General features: G+C 28.3%; 1 protein-coding gene across 1 annotated transcript; it reads left to right on the top strand.

Moving 5' to 3' along the window:
* The first annotated feature begins 10,258 nt into the window (after positions 1 to 10,258).
* On the top strand, positions 10,259 to 21,215 carry Cul4 (cullin 4). The gene is made up of 2 exons (XM_016060972.4): positions 10,259 to 10,493; positions 15,805 to 21,215. The coding sequence occupies exon 2, from the start codon at positions 15,852 to 15,854 to the stop codon at positions 18,096 to 18,098; it is 2,247 nt and encodes a 748-aa protein (XP_015916458.1). The 5' UTR covers positions 10,259 to 10,493; positions 15,805 to 15,851; the 3' UTR covers positions 18,099 to 21,215.
* Positions 21,216 to 23,204: the final 1,989 nt, after the last annotated feature.

Below are 23,204 nucleotides of genomic sequence, written 5' to 3'. Positions count from 1 at the left end.
TCGTTGCTTTCTTCTCTTTATCATTTTGTTAGAAACGACACCAGTTTATTTATAGACATTTATTCTGTCTATAAATGATCGTTTTGCTTTGACTTTTTAATCACTTACTTATATCAATGATGTATACACATGTATGTAAAATTTAGTTTCATTCTGACAACTCTTTCTAGATGCCCTGATTTTTATGGCAATTAAAGTAGATTACAAAACATTATATTTAAATTAATTCGTTACTTTCTTCTCTTTATCATTTTGTTAGAAACGACACCAGTTCATCTAAAAATAAAAATTTATCAACAATGTATACCAATCCTTACCAATACGTGAGAACACCACCACACATGCCTCTTAAAAGGATGCTTAACGTGGTAGAAACCTTTAATGGCGAATTATGTTTCATTTTCACTGCTATTTCAAAATTTAAAGTTTAGAGAAAAGTAAATTCAGGTAAGCCTAGAGTAAACCATGACGTTTCAAGTGCTGAAAAAATGTTCATCGAAATTCTAAAATGCTTGCAATTTACTGCAAGATTATTTTCCCACTGTGTAATCCTAAGTAGTTCTACCGTAGTTTGTTTATATATGATTTTTGGAGAGAAAAAATTCAGCATTCATTGTTTTGTCTGGGTTTCCAGAACTCACTTTTCTCTATACTTTAACGTTTGAAATAGCAATGGAAGCGAGGCAGAATTTGCCATTAAAAGTTTTTCTCGGGGTATTGCATCCCCTTAAAAATTTTCCGACTGCTCCTCCATGCCATACTGCAAAATTGAGAACAGTGAAAGTTTTAATTCAATGAATAGCGCAATTATATCATTATTATCTACTAGAAACGTGAACCTAACTTTGTGTGAACCAAATTTATTATTTGAAACTAAAATCAAATTGTCATTATTACTTACAATTGTACTTAAGTGGTAGCCAGCAGAAGAAAGTTAATTTCTTTCTCTTTCTTTTTTTTTTTTTATCTTTCATTTTCTTGGTATTTATCTCTCAAGAAAGAAAAAAGACTTGTTTTTCTCATAAATTTAGTTTCAAAAATGTAAGAGAATCACTCCTGTTAAAATTGACTACCGTGAAAGTATTATTTAAAGGTCAAAAATATCAAATGAAGCCACCATGAACCTAAGGTATCTTAACAGAAAAACTATAACACACCATTATCAGGAGGGAAAAAAAAACTCCACCAAATGCCACAAGTAGTTTACCACAATAAAACTTGATCGAACATTCCAGACTGGATGCAAATATCTCCGAATCCTTCAGCGTGACCAATCATAGAACTGACCAGCCACGTGTTTCAGCCCTTACTAATGACAGAAAGTGTTGCGAAGAGGGGATAAAATTCCCTCGAAGAGGAAATTCTTTAGGGATGGCAAAAGATGAAGGGTAAAATGTTAATTATTCCCCCCAAACAATTTTTTGTGTTGTTTGTTTTCAACATAAGATAGAGTACAGGTCTGGATTTGGTTTGGGATATCGGGAAAATTCCTGGAGAAATGCCACATTTTAGGTCCGATCCAAAACTCATTGAAGGCCTGAAGAAAATGTATTCTGACGTCATCCGCGATCGTATAATATTATAAAATTTGATGAAAATGAATTCATCAATTAAAGAAAAATTATCTACAATTTATTTACTAAAATAGATGAAAACAATTAAACTACCTACTGAATTAAATAACAATAAAGAAAAGGAAGACAAAAAAAATCCTTGCATTTCTTTTAATTTTTAGTATGTTATATGATAAATTTCAAAGACGAAATTTTGAATATTATTCTTTTTTTATTCATTTACATTTTAACCATAAAAACTACCTTTATCTGATCAAATTTCATATTTAGCCCTAGCTCACACTTTTTACTTTGATTAATTATACAAATCAAAAATGAACACTAATTTCAATTTCTAACTAAATTTACAAAGTTATAAAGATGTTTGATTTAAAATAAATACTGCTAATAATATGTTCTTATTTATGAGGGTTTTTAAATATGAAAATTAGAAATCATTTAATATTTTGCTTACAATGAGCTTAATAGTGCAAAGTTAAACATAAAATATTTAGGTGTCAACTAACAAATATATGTTTTCATGCAAACTTCTCACTATGAAAATTGTTAATTAATTAAAATACGCAGTCATAAAGGCAGTCTTAATATATATAAATCATAAAAATATATGTAATGTGAAATATAGTTTTATTCATAACATAACTAAATTTATTCATAAATATATTAAATGTTTTAGAAATATATTTTACGTTAAAACCTGTTTTCTGCTTTATTTGTATTTTAGTCATTAAAACATAATTTAAATATAATTAAAATGATAGATTTATTTTGCTGTCATTATATAAAATATAAACATTCTTCTAGTGAAAAACTTTCACTTATTCTAATATAAATACATTTATCAAACACGGCAAATTCTTTAAAGGTAAATTTAATTTAAAAAATTAAGTTCCAAATCATTTTGAAAAATGCTCTAACAGTGTAATGAAAATATTAAAATAAAATTACCCATTTTAGATATCACGTACCTCAACAGCGTGGTGGAAAGCACAGTAACTCAATTAAAGGGTTAATGGAGGTAAGTGCAAGAAATGTTTTGCCTACTTAAGATTTTCTTTAAGGAATATTTGTTCGTTCTTAGCTTATAACGTTAAAACTTATTATAATTTGTTCTAATCAAAGTTCTGATCGCTTTAGTTGCCAATCATTTCTGTTTTCTGGTGAGAAGCTTCATATCAAAATTTTCCCTAAGCAACTAGCCAAACTCCCCTCTAACTATCAACTAATAAAATATTGTTTAGATTTTTCTTTTAAAATTTTAATATTTCTTCTTAATTTTTGTCGTTCTTCAAAACAATTGTTTGATAGCTTTAGCTGAATTTCTTTAATTAAGTATAAATTTTTTAATTCCTTAAGTTCTTGAAAAACTTATGATGAAATAATAAGAAGCAATTTAGATGACGTTTCACTTTAGAAAACATGTGTATTGCACGTTTACCTTGCATGATACAAAAGTACACCATTTTACGATAATTAATTTAGAAGTAAAAAAAAAAAATTTCATTTTTTTTTTACAAATATATAAATTTTTAATATCATTTCGTTCACAGGGAATGTTACAGATATCTAATTTATATTTTCAGAAAAAAAATTTTAATTCAATTATAAAACCATTTATATTTCTTACATTCCGTATTCTTTGAAATTTAAGTAATGGATATCTAGAAGTTTAACTTATATCTAATTAATGTAATCACTGTTATAATAATATTAATGTTTTTGTAAAAAATTTTAACTTGAAAGTTATATTTTGTTTCTTTTATTTCAGGTATATTGTAAAATCCTGCAGAGGTCTTGTTGATATATATGAAATAAGATATAATATTGTTTTATGCTTCAAATATATGATATAGAATTCTATTGATAAATAATATTGTTCGAATATAGAATTCATATATAATATAGAATACAGCTATATATAATATAGAACGATCGAAAGTTTAGAATGTTAATTTCCCTTTTTGTGCATTTCGAAAATTTTTCAAGTGTATCGACACATTTTTGCCCATAATTATATAATTCATTTATCCGATGATTATTCCATGAAAAAATAATTTTTAATAATTTTATCCATTCTTATTTTATTTATTTATAGTCGAAGGAAATTAAAATATAAGGTCAGCAAATTTTTACATCAAATTTAAATTGTCATTTTCAATTACAAAATACAAAATTTGAAGAAAAATCGATTAGATAGTTTGCATTACGGTACTCAATATCAACCAGAACTTCTATTTTCATTTTCCCCCAGATATTTTAATTTTTTCTTTACCCTCAGATTATTTTTTCGCAATTACTTAATAATTGTAAAATAAAATAAAACACACAAAATTTCTTTTATTATCCTAATTATCACTAAAATACCCATATAAATTTAATATTTTATTACTTACCCATTTAAATTTAATTAAAATTATACTTTTGAAATTATATACCCATATAAATTTAATACATTAATATTTTATTTTAAACTGACTCAAAAAAAAATTTTTTTTTGCGAAGCTCGATTTCTGAGAGAAATATCTTGCCTTACTAATAAGAAAATAAAGAAAATAACGAGCACATAACACCACACTTATGCGGTGTGACAGCAATAGCGAATATTATGTAACGTGACGTAGCTATCATGCTTTTCCAACCATAATCTCACCATCCAATTAGGTAACAGGGAGGTAGGTATTGTATTCCAACCCAGTAGAAAATCCTTATATGAATCGAATAATTGAGGCATTTAAGGTTTGAATTTCTAGGTTCTCATATAATGATTGGTCTCAGACTTACGAAAGAAACTCGAATATTTCCTTCGATATTTAAAGTGGAGCACTAAAGAAGGATGGAAGTCTCCTTCGAGAGAGGAATTTCAAGTATTCGAATCACAACATCACGAGGCGATTTCCAATTATTGGAAAAATAAATTCTCCACGGAAAGTTCTTTCAGTTTCCTTTACCATTTTTGTAAGTGGATACCCGTCTCACAAATATTCTCCTGGTAATTGGCATGTAATGTAATTCTTGAAAGTAGAAATTCTGCTTTCACTGGTGAAGCGTTTAAATTTTTATTCAGAAATAAAAATTAGATGAGACGACGCATTTTAAAAGAAAAAAGAAATTACAGTCGGATCGCACCATAGTAAACTGTCTGCGGACTTCCACTATAAGTTATGGTTCCCAAAATCCGAAATCCTTGAAAAACTATTTTTTTAGTGTATAGCAGTAGTATTGTTGAAAATAGCGATTCATATATTAAGTAATTTGATTAATTATTTACTCATATAGTTTCTTCACAACATATTTTCTTTGCAAAGAATTTCTTCCAATGGCCAAATTTTTAATCAAACTGTCCTATATTACACAAGTATGGTCAAATAGAGGATAGCACTTGAGCATGACAAACCTTGCACTTTATTTATGCAGTGATATTAATTGACTTGTTGGAACAAAAAAACTCTTGTGAATAAAAAAACTACACGTAAATTTAAACGCAAATTGCAATAATAAAACTTCCTAGAAAAATAAGCCTGTTTACAGATCGCCTCATAAGCATAACACAAGCGTAGGGATACACCGGAAGTGTTCTAAATTTCTTCCGATTTTAGGAAGCTTGTTATTGTTTACATTCATTCAACCATCCATTTCCGGCGGTAACTTGTAGACTGATTTGCAGGATTTTGGTGCATCATTATTTAAATCAATTTGTAAATGATTAAATAATGAGCAATAATATGGTTCACTTAAAATGGCATTTATGGCGATTAAAGAGCAGAGCTGGAAAGTTGGTACAATTTTTATTAAGGACGTTTTAAAAAGATGCGAAAATTTCCTGTTGACTTTACATAAGGCAGGTAGGTACTTTATTCACGTCGCACTAGAGCTGCACAATTGGCTATTGGCGACGGTTCGTGAAACATCCCTGAGGATGATCCGAGCACACGCCATCGCAATTTCGATCCTCTGCAGAGGGGATGGCTCCCCCGCTTTGGTAACCCAACGATCTGCGCGCGAAGTCGAGCACTTTACGGTAGAACAGTTTAACGAGGACCGATACCGCACATCCACAGTCCCTACGCAGGCTGTACGTCAAAGTCACCCACTCGCTTACTGACAGCAGCCTTTGGTGTTCTACTGGGAACCGTGTCTTTGCGATCAGTCCCCTGCAGGACGACTTAACATAAGTTTGTACGATGCGATCAAATTAAAAGCATTGAATTTTATATATTTTCATAACAGAATGTTCACTCCAACTATAATACTTTTTCCTCAAACCAAAGGAGTTGGTGACTGATATCAATAGGTCGAAAAATATGACATTTAAGGCATTTAAAAGCCACATTTTGAAAGCTTTTTTTTCTTACTTTGATTAAATTATAATTTTTAACAAATTCCTGTTAGAGATATTCTAAAGCAGTAAAAATTTAATTGAACAATAAAAATAAATTTCTGAAAAAATTTAGTTACGTATGCTGACTTTTAAAGAACATTGAGTTAAAATATTTGAGGGGGGAATATATTTAATTTATACATTACAACTTTGAAACATGTGAATTGTTAAAGAATTTTCCTTCTACATAATTCTTTCAACCACGAATTGATGGATTCTGAATTCCCAGAGTATCTTTTTACATTGAGTTATTTTTAAAAAAAAGTGATGAAAAAAAAGAACCAGTTGTCCATTAAGTTGTCCTTTTTCTTTCTTCATTTTTTTTTTTAAATTTTTTTATTTTTTACTTGCTACATAGTGAGTAGTTATTTTCAGGTCTAATGAAAAAGGTCAAAGGGTTTCGTAGTCCGAATTTTTTTCTTTTTTTTTTTTAAATATGTGATAGTTTGCTTGGTAGTGTTTATGAGTTAAACTCTTTTAGTTAATCGCCTGGTATTGATACCGGAATTTACCCATTGAATTTCATTGTAAAGGAAATTACAATTTCTTAAAAAAATTTTTGAATTAAGTAATTTAAATTGCAAATAAATATTCAATGTGTAATAGTTTTAAATTTAGTTTTTTTTTTAATGTAGAGTTTAATTTATTTTCTTTTATAATTTCAGCTATAGCTCTTGATCTTCAAAAAAAAAATCCACTATGAAGAAACTGTTCGTTTTCCAAGGCAGAAACATCTCGGTGCCGATTCAATTTTTAGAAAGGCTGCTGGAGACTGCAAATGGAAATTGCATACTCTGATGGAAAGCTGAGAGTTCTAAGTTTGATCCTTACAGCAAATGAAGCAACCAGTGTGGATATACAGCAAGGTGCATTTTAAATCTTCTATGAACGAAAATCCGCAGGCTGATTGTAGTGTGGAAATTTTAAGAAAAAGAGGGATACTTCTTGTGTGTTTTTGTGTGGTACACATGCACACATTATTAACTCTTGCTGAATATTTCATTAAAACTTTCAAAAAAGCATTTAAAGACTGCTTCGAAATATAATTTCAAGTAGACAAAAACTTGCAATTGGAGGAATAAACTCAAATTGTATCTTCTAAAGTCATTAAAAAAATAATTTTATTTAATAACAATTATGTATTTTTAACTTGTACTTTACCAAAATATAATGGACGTTTATTTTAAGCAATGAAGGTAATGTATTGCATTTACAATTCGATGAAGTTTATTTTTTATAGTGTATTTTGGTAATAATAAAATTATTATGCTGTGAAATAGTTAAAATGTTTATTATGTTTTTTTTTATTCTTAATTACTGTGACGTGTGTAATTTCTTCTACGACTTCAACTTAACAAATCTTCACAATTTAAAAAAATGGGATTTGTCAGGCATGATACTTGTATTGTAAAAATAAAGTTAAAAATTTTTTTATGCTAGTGCTTAAGTGTTATGAAAGCAGTTACATGTATTTAAAATTTGGTTATTTTTAATTTTTCGGCATGATAACGGAATCAATTTTCTTTTAATGCCCATACTAAACTTGTAAGTCTTTTATTATCGACATTGTGATTATTACTTTAATTTTGGAAATTTTCACATCATTATTCCTTTGAAATTTGAGACAAAAAGTATAAGCTTTTTTGTTTTATATAACGTTTAAAATAATATAATTGTAAAATAATTATAATCATAAAAATTTCTTCAATTGACTTTATTTTAAATGAAGCTGCAGAACATTTACATTAGGTTAAAAAAAAAATTCCCAATCAATGTAGAAAAGAATCTTACTTAAATTCCTGTATATTCTTTGTGAAAACATGTTGTGCAATCGCAAAATATAGCTTTTTTATGGCTAATTTATTAATACCAGAAACATAATTGCATCTTTTTTTTTAAAAAAAAATTCCCGTTTAAGATGTTAATCTCTTATCTGCGAAGTACAAGCAGTGGAATTGGTTGATTTTAAGCATGAATTTTGTGATAACAGCGTTCTCAAAAAAGTAACTGATGGTAGTCAAATTTGGATCATTAATACTATAGGCGACTTAAAGTAAAAAAATATGTTATGTTTTTTCGCCTCATTCTTGTATACAATTAAATGTTAATGCAAATTTTTGGTTTTCGAAATTTAAATGTTACGTAAATTTTTCGGCTGAAATTGTTTTTTAGTACATAGTACCTTTAATTAATTATCGAATCATTGAAAATTTCTGATGTGCAAATGTAAAATTATTTTAACATTACAAAAAATCATTGGACATTTTTTAATATTAAAGGCTTTCCTGGTTTCATTCCCTGTAAATATTTCTACGGATACCTTTGAGTTTTGCTTCAAGTGTTAAGTAAAATTTCAGATACTGAAAGGAAAATTTTAAGTAAGTATTTTTCCATTTGATATTAGTGAAAAAAGAAAATTTTCCTCATTGTCTCAATTATTACAAAAAATAACAATTTAAAAATTCAAGAAATAGTTTTGTTTCAATTTTTTTGAAAATGTATGACATATAGTTATTTTAGGAAAGAAAAAAAAATTAACGTTAAAATTTCAACTCAATTCAAATGTAAATTTAACTCCGTAATTGCGCAATGTGGTTTTTATTACCTAATTTTGGAAAATAAATAATGAATAATAATTGCGAAACTACAAATGGCTAGAGTTATTACTTCTATAAAACATGTTTTACAAACTAACAAGTTCAATTTATATTTTGAAATAGTAGGCTTATTTTTAAAAAAAGGAATAAAAAAATTATAATACATTTTAAAATTAAAAACTTGAAAATGATTAATGATATAAAGTTCGACCCATTGTACAAAGAAAAGAAAAAAAATCCATTATATGAAGAAAAGAAAAAAAGCCAATAGCAGTTCCACTATAGTATTATTTCTTAATTAAATGTGAAATATTTTAAAAAAATTAGCTGAACATAAGATATACTTTGGAGTAGAGGGAGTAAAAAGGTTGGTAGCAGAATTCGCTGATATGATTTTATTTAGTACTAACTAAATACCCGTTCTTCGCACGGGGCGAACCAGAAAGTAAAGAATCAATAAATCAGAGTAGAGAAACACTACGAAATCATGCTCATAATTGAAAAGCATGTACCGACACAATTAAAGAGCTTGATGGAAGAACCAGGTAAGTGATATTTTTAGGGGAATTAATGAATCACTGCTTTTGCCTTCTTTTATATCTTAATCATTAACATATAATCACATAAATTTTTAGTATGCTAGCATGATTTTTATTTAAAATTAGACGATAAGGCTTTATTTTTTAGGTAATTTGCTTTTATTTAAAATTAGGAACAATAAAGCAAAGGATTATTTATCACGCCTTCAACTAAATTGGAAATAAAATAATTCGAATACAACTTTTTTTTCATTCTGAAAATGTCACTTACCTGGTTATTCCAATAGTTTTTCAATTAATATAGTTTAAATAATTTCCTTTTTTTATTTAATGTTATATGCTGTAATCTTCGATGACTTTAAGTTATTGAAGTAAATAAAACTTGTTTTTTGTAGTTCATTCCATTAGAATCAAGATAAAATGTATTTAGCATCACTAGGCATGATGCTATTACTTGCGACCATATCATAATTAGCAAAATTTACCTCTGTCAAAGAATTTTCTCAGGTACACGTTCCTTTCGAAGGGCCGTAAAACTGCTCATAAAGTATCGGTATTTAAACTGCTTTATATTGGTTCTGTTTTAATCATCACCAAATCTGTCTTATTACGTAACCCTTCAACATTTAAGCTTTGTGTGAAATATATTTGTCAGTGACAGTCAACTAAAGCCGATTTTTTTTAAAAAAAGAAAGAATAGAATTCTTATTAGACCTTGATAAGGTTTTTGTAGCATGGCCATTTCTCAATCTGATCTTTAATTTACTGTTAAAATATTTATAAGTAGTGGAGAAACTTTATATTCTAAGTTATTAAAATATTAATAAACTATCTTTCCCACCGAAAAAAATATTTTCTGAAATTACGGATTCTGATAATTCTACAAGGATTTACGGGTGATGCTAACCAAAAATAATAAACGAACTTTTTGTTTTACACAAATGTAGCCAGATACTGGATAACACTCAAACTGTAGACTTTATTTATGTCATAATATTAATCTTCTAAAATTGATTTATTTAGGGTTCATAGCATGTTTGAATATGTGAATTGTTGCCATAGGTAGAGAGTTCTGCTGTACGCCACATGTAGTCCATTTTGATCACCAATAGAAGTTAAAGTTCTTTATTTTATAATTTCACGTGTTAAACTGGAAATGAATTCATTCTGTTTACAGAGATCTCTCCATAAGACTGAACTGAACTGAAGTCAACATCTAGTAGCGTTAAAAACAATTCATTTCTTTATCTGCTTGTGTGAAAAGACCGAGCGTTAAAAACATTTATATTTCCTCATTTAATTTCTATTTTAGGCATATTTAATTATTAGTAAACTAAAAATAATACGAAAATATACTTTTTACAATGGAAAACTCTACCGAGTAGTAATTTCCGATAGGATTAAGGTAGGATGGATATACAAAAACAAGTGCAATACGTCCATTTAAAGATTTGTTTACAAATTTGATCTGAGTGACAAATATTGAAAATCAATTCTAAGTTTTAAATTTATTCTATTGCTTTTTTTACGGAAGGAGAAATTCTGTCTTAAGCTTGAGGCAAATCTTTATAAAGGGTCATATTTTGGTATTGCGTATGAATGAGATTTACTTCCTGAAAAATAGTTAATACTTAAAAAACTTGCTTTTGTACTTTCAACGCAAATATAAAGAAGCAATCATATTTTTATGTTAAATGCACAACTATCAGAATTACATTACGATATTGATAAATTTTTGTCTTTAAAATTCAGCTGTTATGTACCGGTACTAAATGCATGAAAAAATTCAGTTATTTGCCAATTTAGTGATTTCATTGAATCTCGATATAAAGCATTTTTTCTGTTTCGAATTAAATGTGTAGATTGAAAAATTCAATTGTTTGCCTACTTCACGATTTCATGGAATCTTGATATTAAACTTTATTTTTTGTTTAAAATATATGTATGAATGAAGCATTTTGCCAGCTGTGCGATTTCATTAAATATTAATTACAATATAAAACTTAATTTATGTTTAAAACTAAATGTATGACAACTGTACAGGAACTGTGCAAATAATTTTTTATGTGAAATTTTAAACAGAAAAGCTATGTGTACATTTTTATCTATTAGATTAGCATTAAATTTAATAGGTTAATTTGTGGAATTTTTTGAAAAGGGATACTTCTGTGTGTATATCATGATCTATCGCGATAACTACAATTACCAAGGCGCCGAATGAATTTTGAACTTGAGAATGTTATTTATTTATTTAAAATATAAATAAATAAAACATATACAGTACAGAACCCGTTATCCGGAAATCAGAAAACCGGAAAACCAAAAAACCGGAACGAAATTCGATAAATTTTCGCGCCATTTTTGAAAAAAAAATTTTTTTTCCTCATAAGATTTTAGGATTTTTTTTTCTTTTTTGAAAGATGTTTACCTTACCATCATTTTGGAAATAATCATTAGTGTATTCCTTCATCGTTTTTTCTTCTTTTTAAGATTTTTTCCAAAAAAAAATTTTTTTTGTTGGGTTTAACAATAAACAAACGGCTTTTTGTAGCGATTCAGAAAACCGGAAAAATCAGTTATCCGGAATAGCGATGGTCCCGATCGTTCCGGATAATCGGTTCCCTACTGTACTAGTTTTCCTGTGGGTGGCCGTGAATTGAACCCTTCGAGTTGGTCCCCTTTTGGCATGTTTTTTATTTTTTCACTACCACTGTTTGGAAGTTGCTAATACTTAATGATTAATCTGCTGCAGATCACACTTTAGAAATCTTCCCTTTTAAAGTGTAAATAAGATGTATCTTATATTATTTCTATTTTATTAGATTTCATTGTCGCTACAAATAAAAAACTGAATAGAGTTAAACTAAGCTGAGTTTAAGATGTGACTGAAAGCGTTATTTGCTTAAAGCATCACTCTTATTTATTCTATCATAATGCAAGACTGATATTTAAAAATAGAAAACAACTTTAAATTACAATGTAATGAAATAATTTCTTTCTCATTATAATCACATGTTGGTGTTTTAATTTACCATATTTATGCTGCTCTATACATGGTTGTGTTTTTTATGTCAAAAACCTGTTGAAAAGTGTCAAATACGGTCTTAATGTGTTGAAATCTGATAAAAACCTTTAGAAAGTCTATTATGTCATTGGGGATATATTATTAGAAGTCAATCAATATAACTGTATAAATCATGTCCAGGCCCTCCACACCAAATTACATATGGAAAAAAAAAAATTTTTTATAACATATGCTAGGTATTTTGAACAAATTTACAATACTTTATATTATTAACTTTTAGTCTCTCAATTATATTTTAGTAATTCTTTAATAGTTTAGCTAAATTTAATTTCCTGGATGATGCACTTGGTGAATTCGTGGAAAAGGACACAAGACGCTTAACTTTTTAAAATTAATATGTGATCACTTGTCATATGTCATTTTCTTCGGAAATTTATGACTTTCTTAAATCTTAACAGATTTTTTCCAATTGACTTATTAATTCTCAGGGGTTAAGTCACTTTTACTCTTTATAATTTTACAATACTAAAAATTATTATTTTGTTACATACTGTCATTTGAATAAATTTATTTCCCATATATAATGTATAGATAAACTTTTATCTTTAGAATGTTGATTGCATTAAACTTTCATTTAAGTAATTTTGAAAACACAAAACAAGCCTATTATTTATAGTGATATAGGGAATGTCCTTCCGTTATCAAATATTACCTATACATCCCAACTATTTCACCTATTAGGTTTAGAAATTAATGTTCTTGCTTTCAAAGTCGAATTACTTATAAATTCACTAATTAATAAGAAACGGTTACAATTTTATTTCATTTTTATTTCAGTACCTTTTTAATGGTAATGGAAAGACAGAAAATATGGTAATGGAAAGACATTTATTTATAAACTGATTTAGATCTTAACTTTTAGAATCTTTAAAGTGAAACAAATTAATTTTAAGTTAGTATTCAAATTCATGAAACTTATAACTATTTAATCGGAAGTTTTTTAAAAAAAATTCTTCCAATCAAAATAATGAGATTTGTATAGTTAGAAATTGGGATGTTTGTGAAAATCATTTTGATACAAAATATCTAGATGTTGATGAAAAAAATTTAACATGCTTAAAATAGGAGCAGTAGGTCGCAGAAAATCAAAAATCTGTAACAAAAGGATATAAAGGCTTAATTAAAGAACGTCTTTATTTTCATAAAATGAAAATCTGCACATTTTTATACTAGACTTACATCAAAAGAAAATACAAATTCTTTGAAGAAAGTGAAGAAAAAGCAAATGAAAAATCTGTCGTTGTACAAGTGGAAAATTTTGCAATTAAAATGCTAAATAAGGTCCAAGCTAATTGGCATCATCAGCAAATGCCACTTTTCAAAGGCTACATTTGGTAGGAACAAAAAAAAAAAAAGCGACTGTGTATACGTTTATAAGTGATGAAATGGCTCACGGAAATGTAGCTGTTTTTGCATTCCTTGATGCATTAATTTGTGACTTGTTGATTGCATTTCCTCAATTAAAAAACATATATCCTTTTTAAGTGATGGGGCTGCACGCCAATTTAAAGAAAAATATCTGTTTACTAATTTAACATTCATGTTAGAACAATATGGTGCTATGACAACTTGGAACTTCTTTGCCATAAGCCATGGGAAAAGAGATGTTGGTGGAATTATTTTTTTAAAATAATTATTAAAGGGTATTGTGTAAGAAATCATCTTGGCTGAAAGGTTGGTCACAACTGCAGAGGAATTTTCAAAAGTTGTTACAGAAAATCCCAAAATGTGAGAGTGGCATTTCTTTCAAAAGAAGTGATAAATTAATTCAAAGATCTTACAGAAAGGTGGAATAATATCCATTCTCATCCTGATATGCACTATATGAAACCTGAATTATGTTATTGAATATATTTTTTTTCTTCTGAGTTGAAGAGATTTCATTACAAAAAAGAACAGGCAAAGTTTAATGAATGATGCTACTGGTGATGGTATAGAAGAATCAAATACACCAAGCCATTAGAATAAGCCAAAGGATATATTAACAGTTGGACAATTTCTGATAGTACAGGGTGCATAGCATTTTTAAAAGGTGCTGATTTTCGATTTTTGTTTTTTAAAAAGCCCTTAAAGGTGCTTTTTTCATTGGGTGTTTTTAAAAAGTGCTTCATTTTTCCTTTACCATGTTGATTATTGCTATGAATTATGGAAAAAGATACAGTTCACATTGTTCTAATCAATGTTTTCACATTCAACCCCAATCTATTTCGGCGTGTTGTCAGCCTGTAGCGCCTGGAAACGCCATTTGTTTTACATGATACAAAACTTCACAATTTTTGACGATTGTCAAAAACAATGCCAAAAGTTTTTTTCTTCTTTTTTGACATGACAGTTAAAACAAGATAAAACCGTAAATTGTCAAAAACTTTCGTACTCTGCCTGATTATGATATTTTTTGAAAGTGCTTAAAAATATTCTTTGAGTGCTTGAAAAGTGCTTTTTTTGTTGTTGAATAATTTGGCTACGCACCCTGTAGTAGAGTAGAAAGGAAAAAGATAAAATTTAAAAAAAATGATAAATAACTATGTTGAACAGATACTTTGTATAGAAAATGAATGTATAGAAATATCCTGTTTGAGAAAGCATGATTTTGAAAAAAAGATATATATGTTTCCTGAAAAAGGAGATAAATACTGGTTTGTCTCTGATCAAATTATGCAGAAATTAGAGAATCCTGAAAGTGCAACAAATGACTCTGGTACAAGACTTTGCTGTAGATTTTAATTTCATAATGCCTTAGTAACTGAATGAATTATTGTAAATTGTAGGTTTAAATTTCAGAATGCCTTTTTAGCTAAATAAATTATTGCAAATTGAAGTTTATCATTTTGAACATTTTGTCCTCCTGTTACCATCTTTCTATTACCATTAAAGAGTACCTCATTTCTATAGTTAATATAATTATTTTTCAGAAATACTGTTCCAATTATGATAATAAAACCCTCCTTTATATATTCTTATTTTGTTCGAAATTTTTCTTTTTATGGCTTACCTGAATTTTTATGAAAAATATGTGATAATCATGTCGAAAAATGTCCTTCTGTTACCATTTTTTAAATTAGAATTTTTTAAAAAAAGTTATGAACTGAAAATTCCTAGGTTTGAAATTTTTACTAATTAGTCATAAAGAGTATAAAAGTCTAAATATTTAATTATTGAAAAAATGTTAAGCATTTTTGGTTACAGTCAAAAACACATAGGTTTTGTTGTGCAAACTGTCCTTCCATTACTGCTGGAATTCACTTCTAAACAAGGTTTCAATTAATTTAAAATTTGCTGTTTTCTAAAAAATTATTATTTGATGTAGTAATTAAAAACCATGTAACTGATATTTAGACTCACTTTGAGGGCCCCCAAGTGGCTTTGCACCCAGGGCCTTATAATTTGTAAATCAGGCCCTGATTGGAGGGCCATCCCCAAATTATATGAAAGGTAATAGTTAACTTTTCTATTATTTCCAACATGTTGCACATATATTCAGAATTTGTAACTATTAGTCCTAGGTTTTTGTTTAGTTTATGATGCTTGTCATATCACAAGTTCATCCCTGTACTTCTATTTTTTATATTTTAATCTATATGAATCAACACTAATTTTTCAGTCTTTTAACAGTATTCTCTTTCTTTTTTAGAAAAATCAAGTTCTTTAGTAAAAGACCATCACCTTTCTTCAGCTATCATGGCTCATGTTGCTAGCCCAAAAAGATTTGGTCTAACTTCTGTTACTTATCCATATGCTTCACCTCAGCTTCACAGACCTGGCTCGGCTAAAAAATTAATTATAAAAAATTTCGAAAAACCAAAGCTTCCCGACAATTATAAGCAACAAACATGGGAAAAACTGAAAGCTGCAGTAGTGGCTATTCAAACATCCAAGTCTATAAGCACCTCACAAGAAGAATTATATCAAGCTGTTGAAAATTTATGTTCTAATCGAATGGCAGCTTTTTTATATGAAAATTTACGTGACCTCTGTGAATCCTACATTAAGGAAAATGTTCACCAATTTCTCCCTGAATCCATGGATAGCATATATTTCTTAAAGTTGATGAATGAATTTTGGCAAGATCATTGTAGACAAATGATTATGATCAGAAGCATATTTCTCTTCCTTGATCGTACCTACATCTTGCAAACTCCTGGAATAATTTCACTTTGGGACATGGGTTTGGACATGTTTCGAGTCAACATCCTCTCCAATTCTATCATCCAAACTAGAACAGTGGAAGGGCTTCTGTTGATTATTGGGCAAGAAAGAAATGGACAGACTGTTGACCGAAGTTTACTAAAGAATCTGTTGCGTATGCTTTTAGATTTGCAAATATACCAAGAGGTATTTGAGATTCATTTTCTTAAAACCACCGAAGAACTATATGCAGCAGAAGGGCAACGTTTGATGCAAGAATTAGAGGTTCCCCTTTATTTGAAGCACGTAGATCGAAGGTTGAATGAGGAGTGGGAAAGACTGTTACAATATTTAGATCAGGCAACTAAAAAGCCACTCATTCAATGCGTTGAAAAGCAACTTATTGGTGAACATTTAACAGCCATTTTACAAAAAGGACTAGATCAACTTTTAACAGAACGCAGAATACCCGATTTAAAGCTTATGTACGACTTATTTTCTAGAGTTAAAAATGGCCTGCCCCAGCTTTGCTCCCACTTTAACCAGTATATTAAAAAACAGGGAAAAGTTATTGTCAGCAATCCTGAAAAAGATAAAACTATGGTACAAGAACTATTAGAGTTTAAAGATGAAATGGATGTCATTGTGAATCAATGCTTTCAAAAGAATGAAAAGTTCCTGAATACATTGAAGGAAGCTTTTGAAAACTTTGTGAATCAAAGACCCAATAAGCCAGCTGAGCTTATTGCCAAATTCTTAGACGTGAAACTACGGGCTGGAAATAAGGAATCTACCGAAGAAGAGTTGGAAATGCTTTTAGATAAAATAATGGTATTGTTCAGATATATTCATGGAAAAGATGTTTTTGAAGCTTTTTACAAAAAGGATTTAGCAAAAAGATTGCTGGTCGGAAAGAGTGCTTCGGTGGATGCAGAGAAATCGATGCTCTCCAAGCTTAAACAGGAGTGTGGTGCTGCTTTTACTAGCAAGTTGGAAGGCATGTTTAAAGACATGGAAATTTCAAAAGAACTTATGATTGCCTTCAAGCAACATTTGGTAAATGTAAAAATGCCCGCAAGCATAGACATGACTGTTAATGTACTTACAATGGGATATTGGCCTTCTTACCCACCTATTGAAGTACAAATGCCAACTTACATGATAAAATATCAAGAAGTGTTCAAGAAGTTTTATTTGAACAAGCACAGTGGTCGCAAGTTGTCTTGGCAACCTAGTTTAGGCTACTGTGTTTTAAGAGCTACTTTTCCAAATGGTAATAAGGAGCTACAAGTATCCTTATTTCAAGCATTGGTTTTATTGTTATTCAACAAAAAGGATTCTTATTCTTTTGAAGAAATCAAACAGTCCACTGCCATCGAAGATGGTGAACTGAAGAGGACTTTGCAGTCTCTAGCATGTGGAAAGGCTAGGGTTTTGCATAAAAATCCTCGCGGTAAGGATGTTGAAGACGACGATAAATTTCTGTATAATTCTGATTTCAAAAATAAGCTGTATAGAATAAAGATTAACCAAATTCAAATGAAGGAAACACAGGAAGAACAATCCATAACGCAAGAACGAGTTTTCCAAGATCGTCAATATCAAATCGACGCCGCAATTGTCCGCATCATGAAAACAAGAAAAACTTCGTCACATAATATGCTCATTACGGAGTTGTATGAGCAGCTTAAATTCCCCGTAAAACCTTCTGAATTAAAGAAACGCGTAGAAAGCTTGATAGACCGTGATTATTTGCAACGTGATCAAGAGAACACCAATCAATATCATTATGTTGCTTAAATCTTTTTTTTTCTAACCAATTATAGTTTGAATGCTATTAAAATGAATTTTAAATCACACAAGTTTTATTACATTGACTGTAAAAAAAAAATATTTTCGTTGTAGCTGTTACAAGGTTTTGTATGTAAAGTGTAAATAAACTCTTCTCTAGAACTGATCCTTAGCTTATTTTAAAATGTACTCAAAATTTGTTGTAACATCTATTTTAAGTTCTAATATTACTCAATATTGTGCTGTTTGACTTTTGCTATTTGATTAATTTTAGAAATTTTTTTTATACTTACATTAAATCTTAGTATGGTTTTTCAAAATGTAGTGCTTTGATAAATGTACATTAAAAAAAAGACATGCCACTCTTACTAGTGAAAAATTTTAGAATGTTATTTATGTTAAAAAATTATATATTTGCATTTAATAGGCTTTTTTCTTTCTTTTTTTAGCGCATTATTTTTAACTGAAAATTGGCTGTAGATTTTGCGCAATAAGAGTTTCAAGTTTGATAATTTTAATACATGCGAAATAAAAATGACATTTTGATTTCTATTCTTTTTTTTTTTCAAAAGAAACAGCTTCAAAAATTTAATTTTATTAATGGAAATTTTTTTTATTTTATAATTTCCCTTGTTTCAAATATATAAAAGTTATCTTGAATCAGCAAATTTTATTGCAATATTTTTACTACAAATTTTATTGCAATATTATTACATACTAGCCAAGTAGCAGCTTTATTTAAATGTTAACAAGATCAATTAAGAAATACTCATTGCAACACTCTATATATTTTTTTCAAAATTCCTTGAAGTTACTTTTGCCGACTGATAGTGTGTGATGTCGAAAGACTATAATTCCTTTCGGCTGAGAAAGCCGTTTTCTAGAAAGAAGACAATAATTCTGTATTAACTTGTCTAAAACTACGTTTAGTTGATTCAAAGTATTGAGAGTTCTATTCCCCTACAATATTGAATACTATGATGAAAATTGGTTTTTTATTAAATATTTTATGCATATATAAAATCTATATTTATATTGCTGTTCCTTATTTACTTTGTTTCAATTATATGTACTGTTTTGTGCATTTCTAAAGTCATTTAAGAAAGAGACTAAATTCATTAAAATTTTGTGAATTTTTCTAGTTTATATTCTTGTTGAATAAAACTGAAGTGATAAAAAATATTGATTCAAGTCTAATAAAACTGAATAGAAAAAAATCCTTTGTATACTAGTCTAAAAAAAATTGTCAACTGCAAAGAAACAATTTTTATTTTTGTTTAAAAATTAATTTTAATTCTTGTCTTGATAAAAATATATTGATGCGAAAAAATAATTATATCACTCAACAGTTATTTCCATTTTGCTTTAAACTCTAAAAAATAATATTGTAAAATGAAAATAAGTTGAGACATCAAAAATTCAACTACTAGAATACAGAGTTATTGGATATTACAAAGTAACTTAAGAAAAGTTGTGATAACAGTAGAAAAATTAATGAAATTTCATATAAGAGTTTTGTTTAAAAAAATTTTTTTTTTAAGATGTCAGCTAACATCGTTTTGGTATTACCAAATAAATATTTTAATTAAGTTGTAAATTTTCCTTTTTAAAAAAATCTAGATTTTATGAAAACTGAAAGCTATTACTAGATAATAGAATTATGAGTAATAGCAAAAATAAATAAATTCTAGAAATATCGACAAATGAATTGGAGTTGTTTCGATTGTATGTTATAATTTTTTTTGAATTGTAACTGAAAAAAGTGATGCTAAAAATGTTAAGTCTAATTAAACGACTGATAGGAAACAATATATATTTATAAATGAGTATTTTCATTGACTTGTCCATTTTAAGCTTTTAAAAATTCTATTTTCTCTGTTAATTTCTCGGATTTTTTTAGTTCTCAGGATGTAAATCTAAGAGTTTATTTTAGAAACTGGGGTAAAACTTATTACATACATTTACATTACATTTTAAAGAAACAGAGCCAGTCAACACAGTCTTTTTCTTTTTTACATAAAATGCATATTTTTCTCTCTTTTGAGGCAAAATTATGAACTGAATTCCAATTCAAGAATAATTTTCTTTTAATACAAACAATTTTTATTTAATTTTTTTTAATACAAATACAAAATTAATACAAACTATAATTATAAATGTAACATGATTTACGAAAAATGAAATTTAATTCTGACATAACTTAAAAAATATTTTCTTTTAATTGTAAATCCTGATTGAAAATAATTGTTAGAACACTAGACTTTCTAATTTTAACCATCTATTAAAAATGCTTTGTATGTACAGATACTATAATTAATACAGTTTTATAAAAAGTAAATAAATCTTTCAATATTTTCAAAAATATTTCAGGAAAATTTCTGTGTTTTTCAATCTTGAATAGAGATTAGTATTAGTAATGTGCTAGAAATGATGATGGTGGAAATTTTTTAAAAATTTTTACTTTCTCAACAATATAATTAATTCTTTACAGCTTATAGGCGTGCTTTAATTTTTTTTAAAATTGCTAAAATTAGGCAAAATTATGTTTGTAATTTTTGAAAAAATCCACGAGTATCGACACAGCCAAGCCAGTAACTTGTTATATAAACCCATTGACATATCTGAAAACAAAAAGATTGTTAAGAGGATTAATTGTCAATATGCCCTTTTCATTAAAGATTGTAAAAAATATTTTGTTGCTAACTTACTTCAAATAATTGCTTATTTTTTCTGATTGTCTGTGCTGGTTTATGTTTGATTCCCTGTTGCAAAAAACAAATTTGTTCTGCAAAAAAGCAACTAGCTCACAAAAATTGCTCATTCATTTGTCATATTTTTAAATGTATTCATTAATTTTCTTTCTTTTGTTGGAGTTATCAATTTAGTCAATAAAACTGAAAATTTCATTCTTTTGTAAGATATGTAAAGATGCATTTCTAATCAATTTAATAAAATGAATTCTTTCTCAAATTAAATGAAATGCAAGTGTATCTAAAATTGCAATGTGCTTAGTTGTTATAATAGAGAAGTGTTACATAAAAGAGGATGCGTGTGTTGGTTTTATATATACGTGTTGCATTACTGCACATTTCTGAAACTCGGTTAATAAAAAGTTGTTTAAAAGAGTTTTATTGTAGTGCTATTTCATTTATCTTAATAACAATTTCTTTGACAACACTTTCACAAACATACACCCTCGATAAGTTTTTTTTTTAAAAATAAGTTGTAAGCTTTCCTTTTTAAGTATTATGATTAGATTTCTGTTATCTACGATGCAGTTTTAATGGTTTGATTGCCAAGCCTTAAATATTCTAATTTTTGTAGATTAGGGATGGGCACATAGCGACTTGAAGGCTACATGCAGACCACTAGCAGTTTTTTGTGGCCTGCTAAGGTAGTCCGAAAATTTCCCCTTGAACAGAGGTGTGGTGGCCGATATTTTTGATGAAATTCTATTTTCGCCAAATTTGCAGGTTTTTTATTCCTTATAATTTTTGTTTATTTCTGAAAATTGGTTAAAAAAAACTAAGTTTTGTCTACCTTATCATTTCATACTCCATATACTAAAGCTTATTGTGAAAGGTCTACTTAAAAACAACAAGAGTAAAATTAGACACTTTTCGACAGACATTTGCAAAATCTGATAAGAAATTTCAATCTTAAATGCAATAAATAATATGATAGAGTACATTATATAGTATCATTTAACTGATTTAAATTTATTTGTAGCTATAAGTGCACTATTAGCACTTGAAAAATAAAACTTCCACTAATATTTTTTATTTGTATTAGTTTTTTTATATAGTTTAACCTCTTTATCTCGAAAACCTCTATATTTCGAAATTTCTAAAATTCCATACATTTACTGTCTATAATCCATGTTTATGTCTACTTTTTTTCTTCTCAAAACCTCCGTTTCTCGAATTTCTAATACATAATAGAGTACAAACGTCAAAACTTTCTTTATCAGTACATCTTGCAACAGATATGAATTATGTGAACCCACAGGAAGTAGGGACTTTCTTTAACTAGAAAAGAATACAATGATTCTTGCAGTAAGTGAGGAGTTAATGAGTAGTGACCAGACCACCAGGGTTAGCTTTTCAACATAGATAAGAAAGCTAAGAATAGAAATTCATTTTCACCTCAAAATTGCAGCCAAAGGATAATTAGGAGTTTTAAAGTGAACTATAGAAAACAGTTGGTATGCAAACTTGTAGATGCCATTGATGAAAAAAAGTTCTTCCAAAAACAAATGCTATCAGAATTACTGTTTTGCATGGAGAAATGTGTCTCTAAAAACTATCCAAAATAGTTTTAAAAAACTGGTTTTAAGAATAGCTGTAAAGAATGAACAAGAGGTTGAAGGCATTAATTAGTAAAGAAGAAACTGATGGCACTGAAAATACAGTGCCAGAATGGAATGAAATAAAATCTGGATTTAGTGTTGACATTAATTTTCAAGAATTTTACAAGTGGACAACTGCCTGGCACGAAACATTGACAGATGTGGAAATCATAGATAATGTCAAAGGAATATCAGATGATGAGGAAGAAGCTGAAGATCATATTGATGAGCTAAAAGTGAATGCAATAAAGGTAGAAAAAGCTGTAGAATTCTAATAAACTATTCTTGAATCCCAGGAAAACGATGGCTATGAGGGATTTGCGCTCTTCCTAACCTTTAAAAGAATAATCGAAACAATGTTAAAAATATTTAAAAAATTACTCTCAGTATAAAATGTATGCTAAAAAAATGGTTATGTAAATAGATGTATGTAATATAATTAATTTGAAGAAATGTCTATATTTTTCTTCTAAAAACAATTAAAGCACTTACAATAGAATTTCTTAATTAAATTTTTTTAAAGTATTTGTATAGCTCGAAACCTCTTTATCTCGAATTTTTTTACCTTTCCCGTGAGATTCGAGATAAACAGGTTCAACTGCAGTAGAATTCATACCTTTTCTGAAGAGTAATGTTAACTATTGATTGCGATATGCAATTATTTTAAAAAGTGCAGCACTCCACTAACCTGCTTCCACAAAGTGGTTCTGACCCGAAAGGTGAATTAAATCTGGCAATGATTACAGATTGTTGTTTGTTAAAAACTA

The sequence above is a fragment of the Parasteatoda tepidariorum genome, chromosome 3 (genome assembly GCF_982258835.1).
Source record: "Parasteatoda tepidariorum strain Cologne lab strain chromosome 3, Ptep-v5.0, whole genome shotgun sequence".
NCBI classification, from domain to species: Eukaryota; Metazoa; Arthropoda; class Arachnida; order Araneae; family Theridiidae; genus Parasteatoda; species Parasteatoda tepidariorum.
The sequence above is the reverse complement of the archived record's forward strand: the minus strand, read 5'-3'. Positions and strand labels throughout refer to the sequence as shown.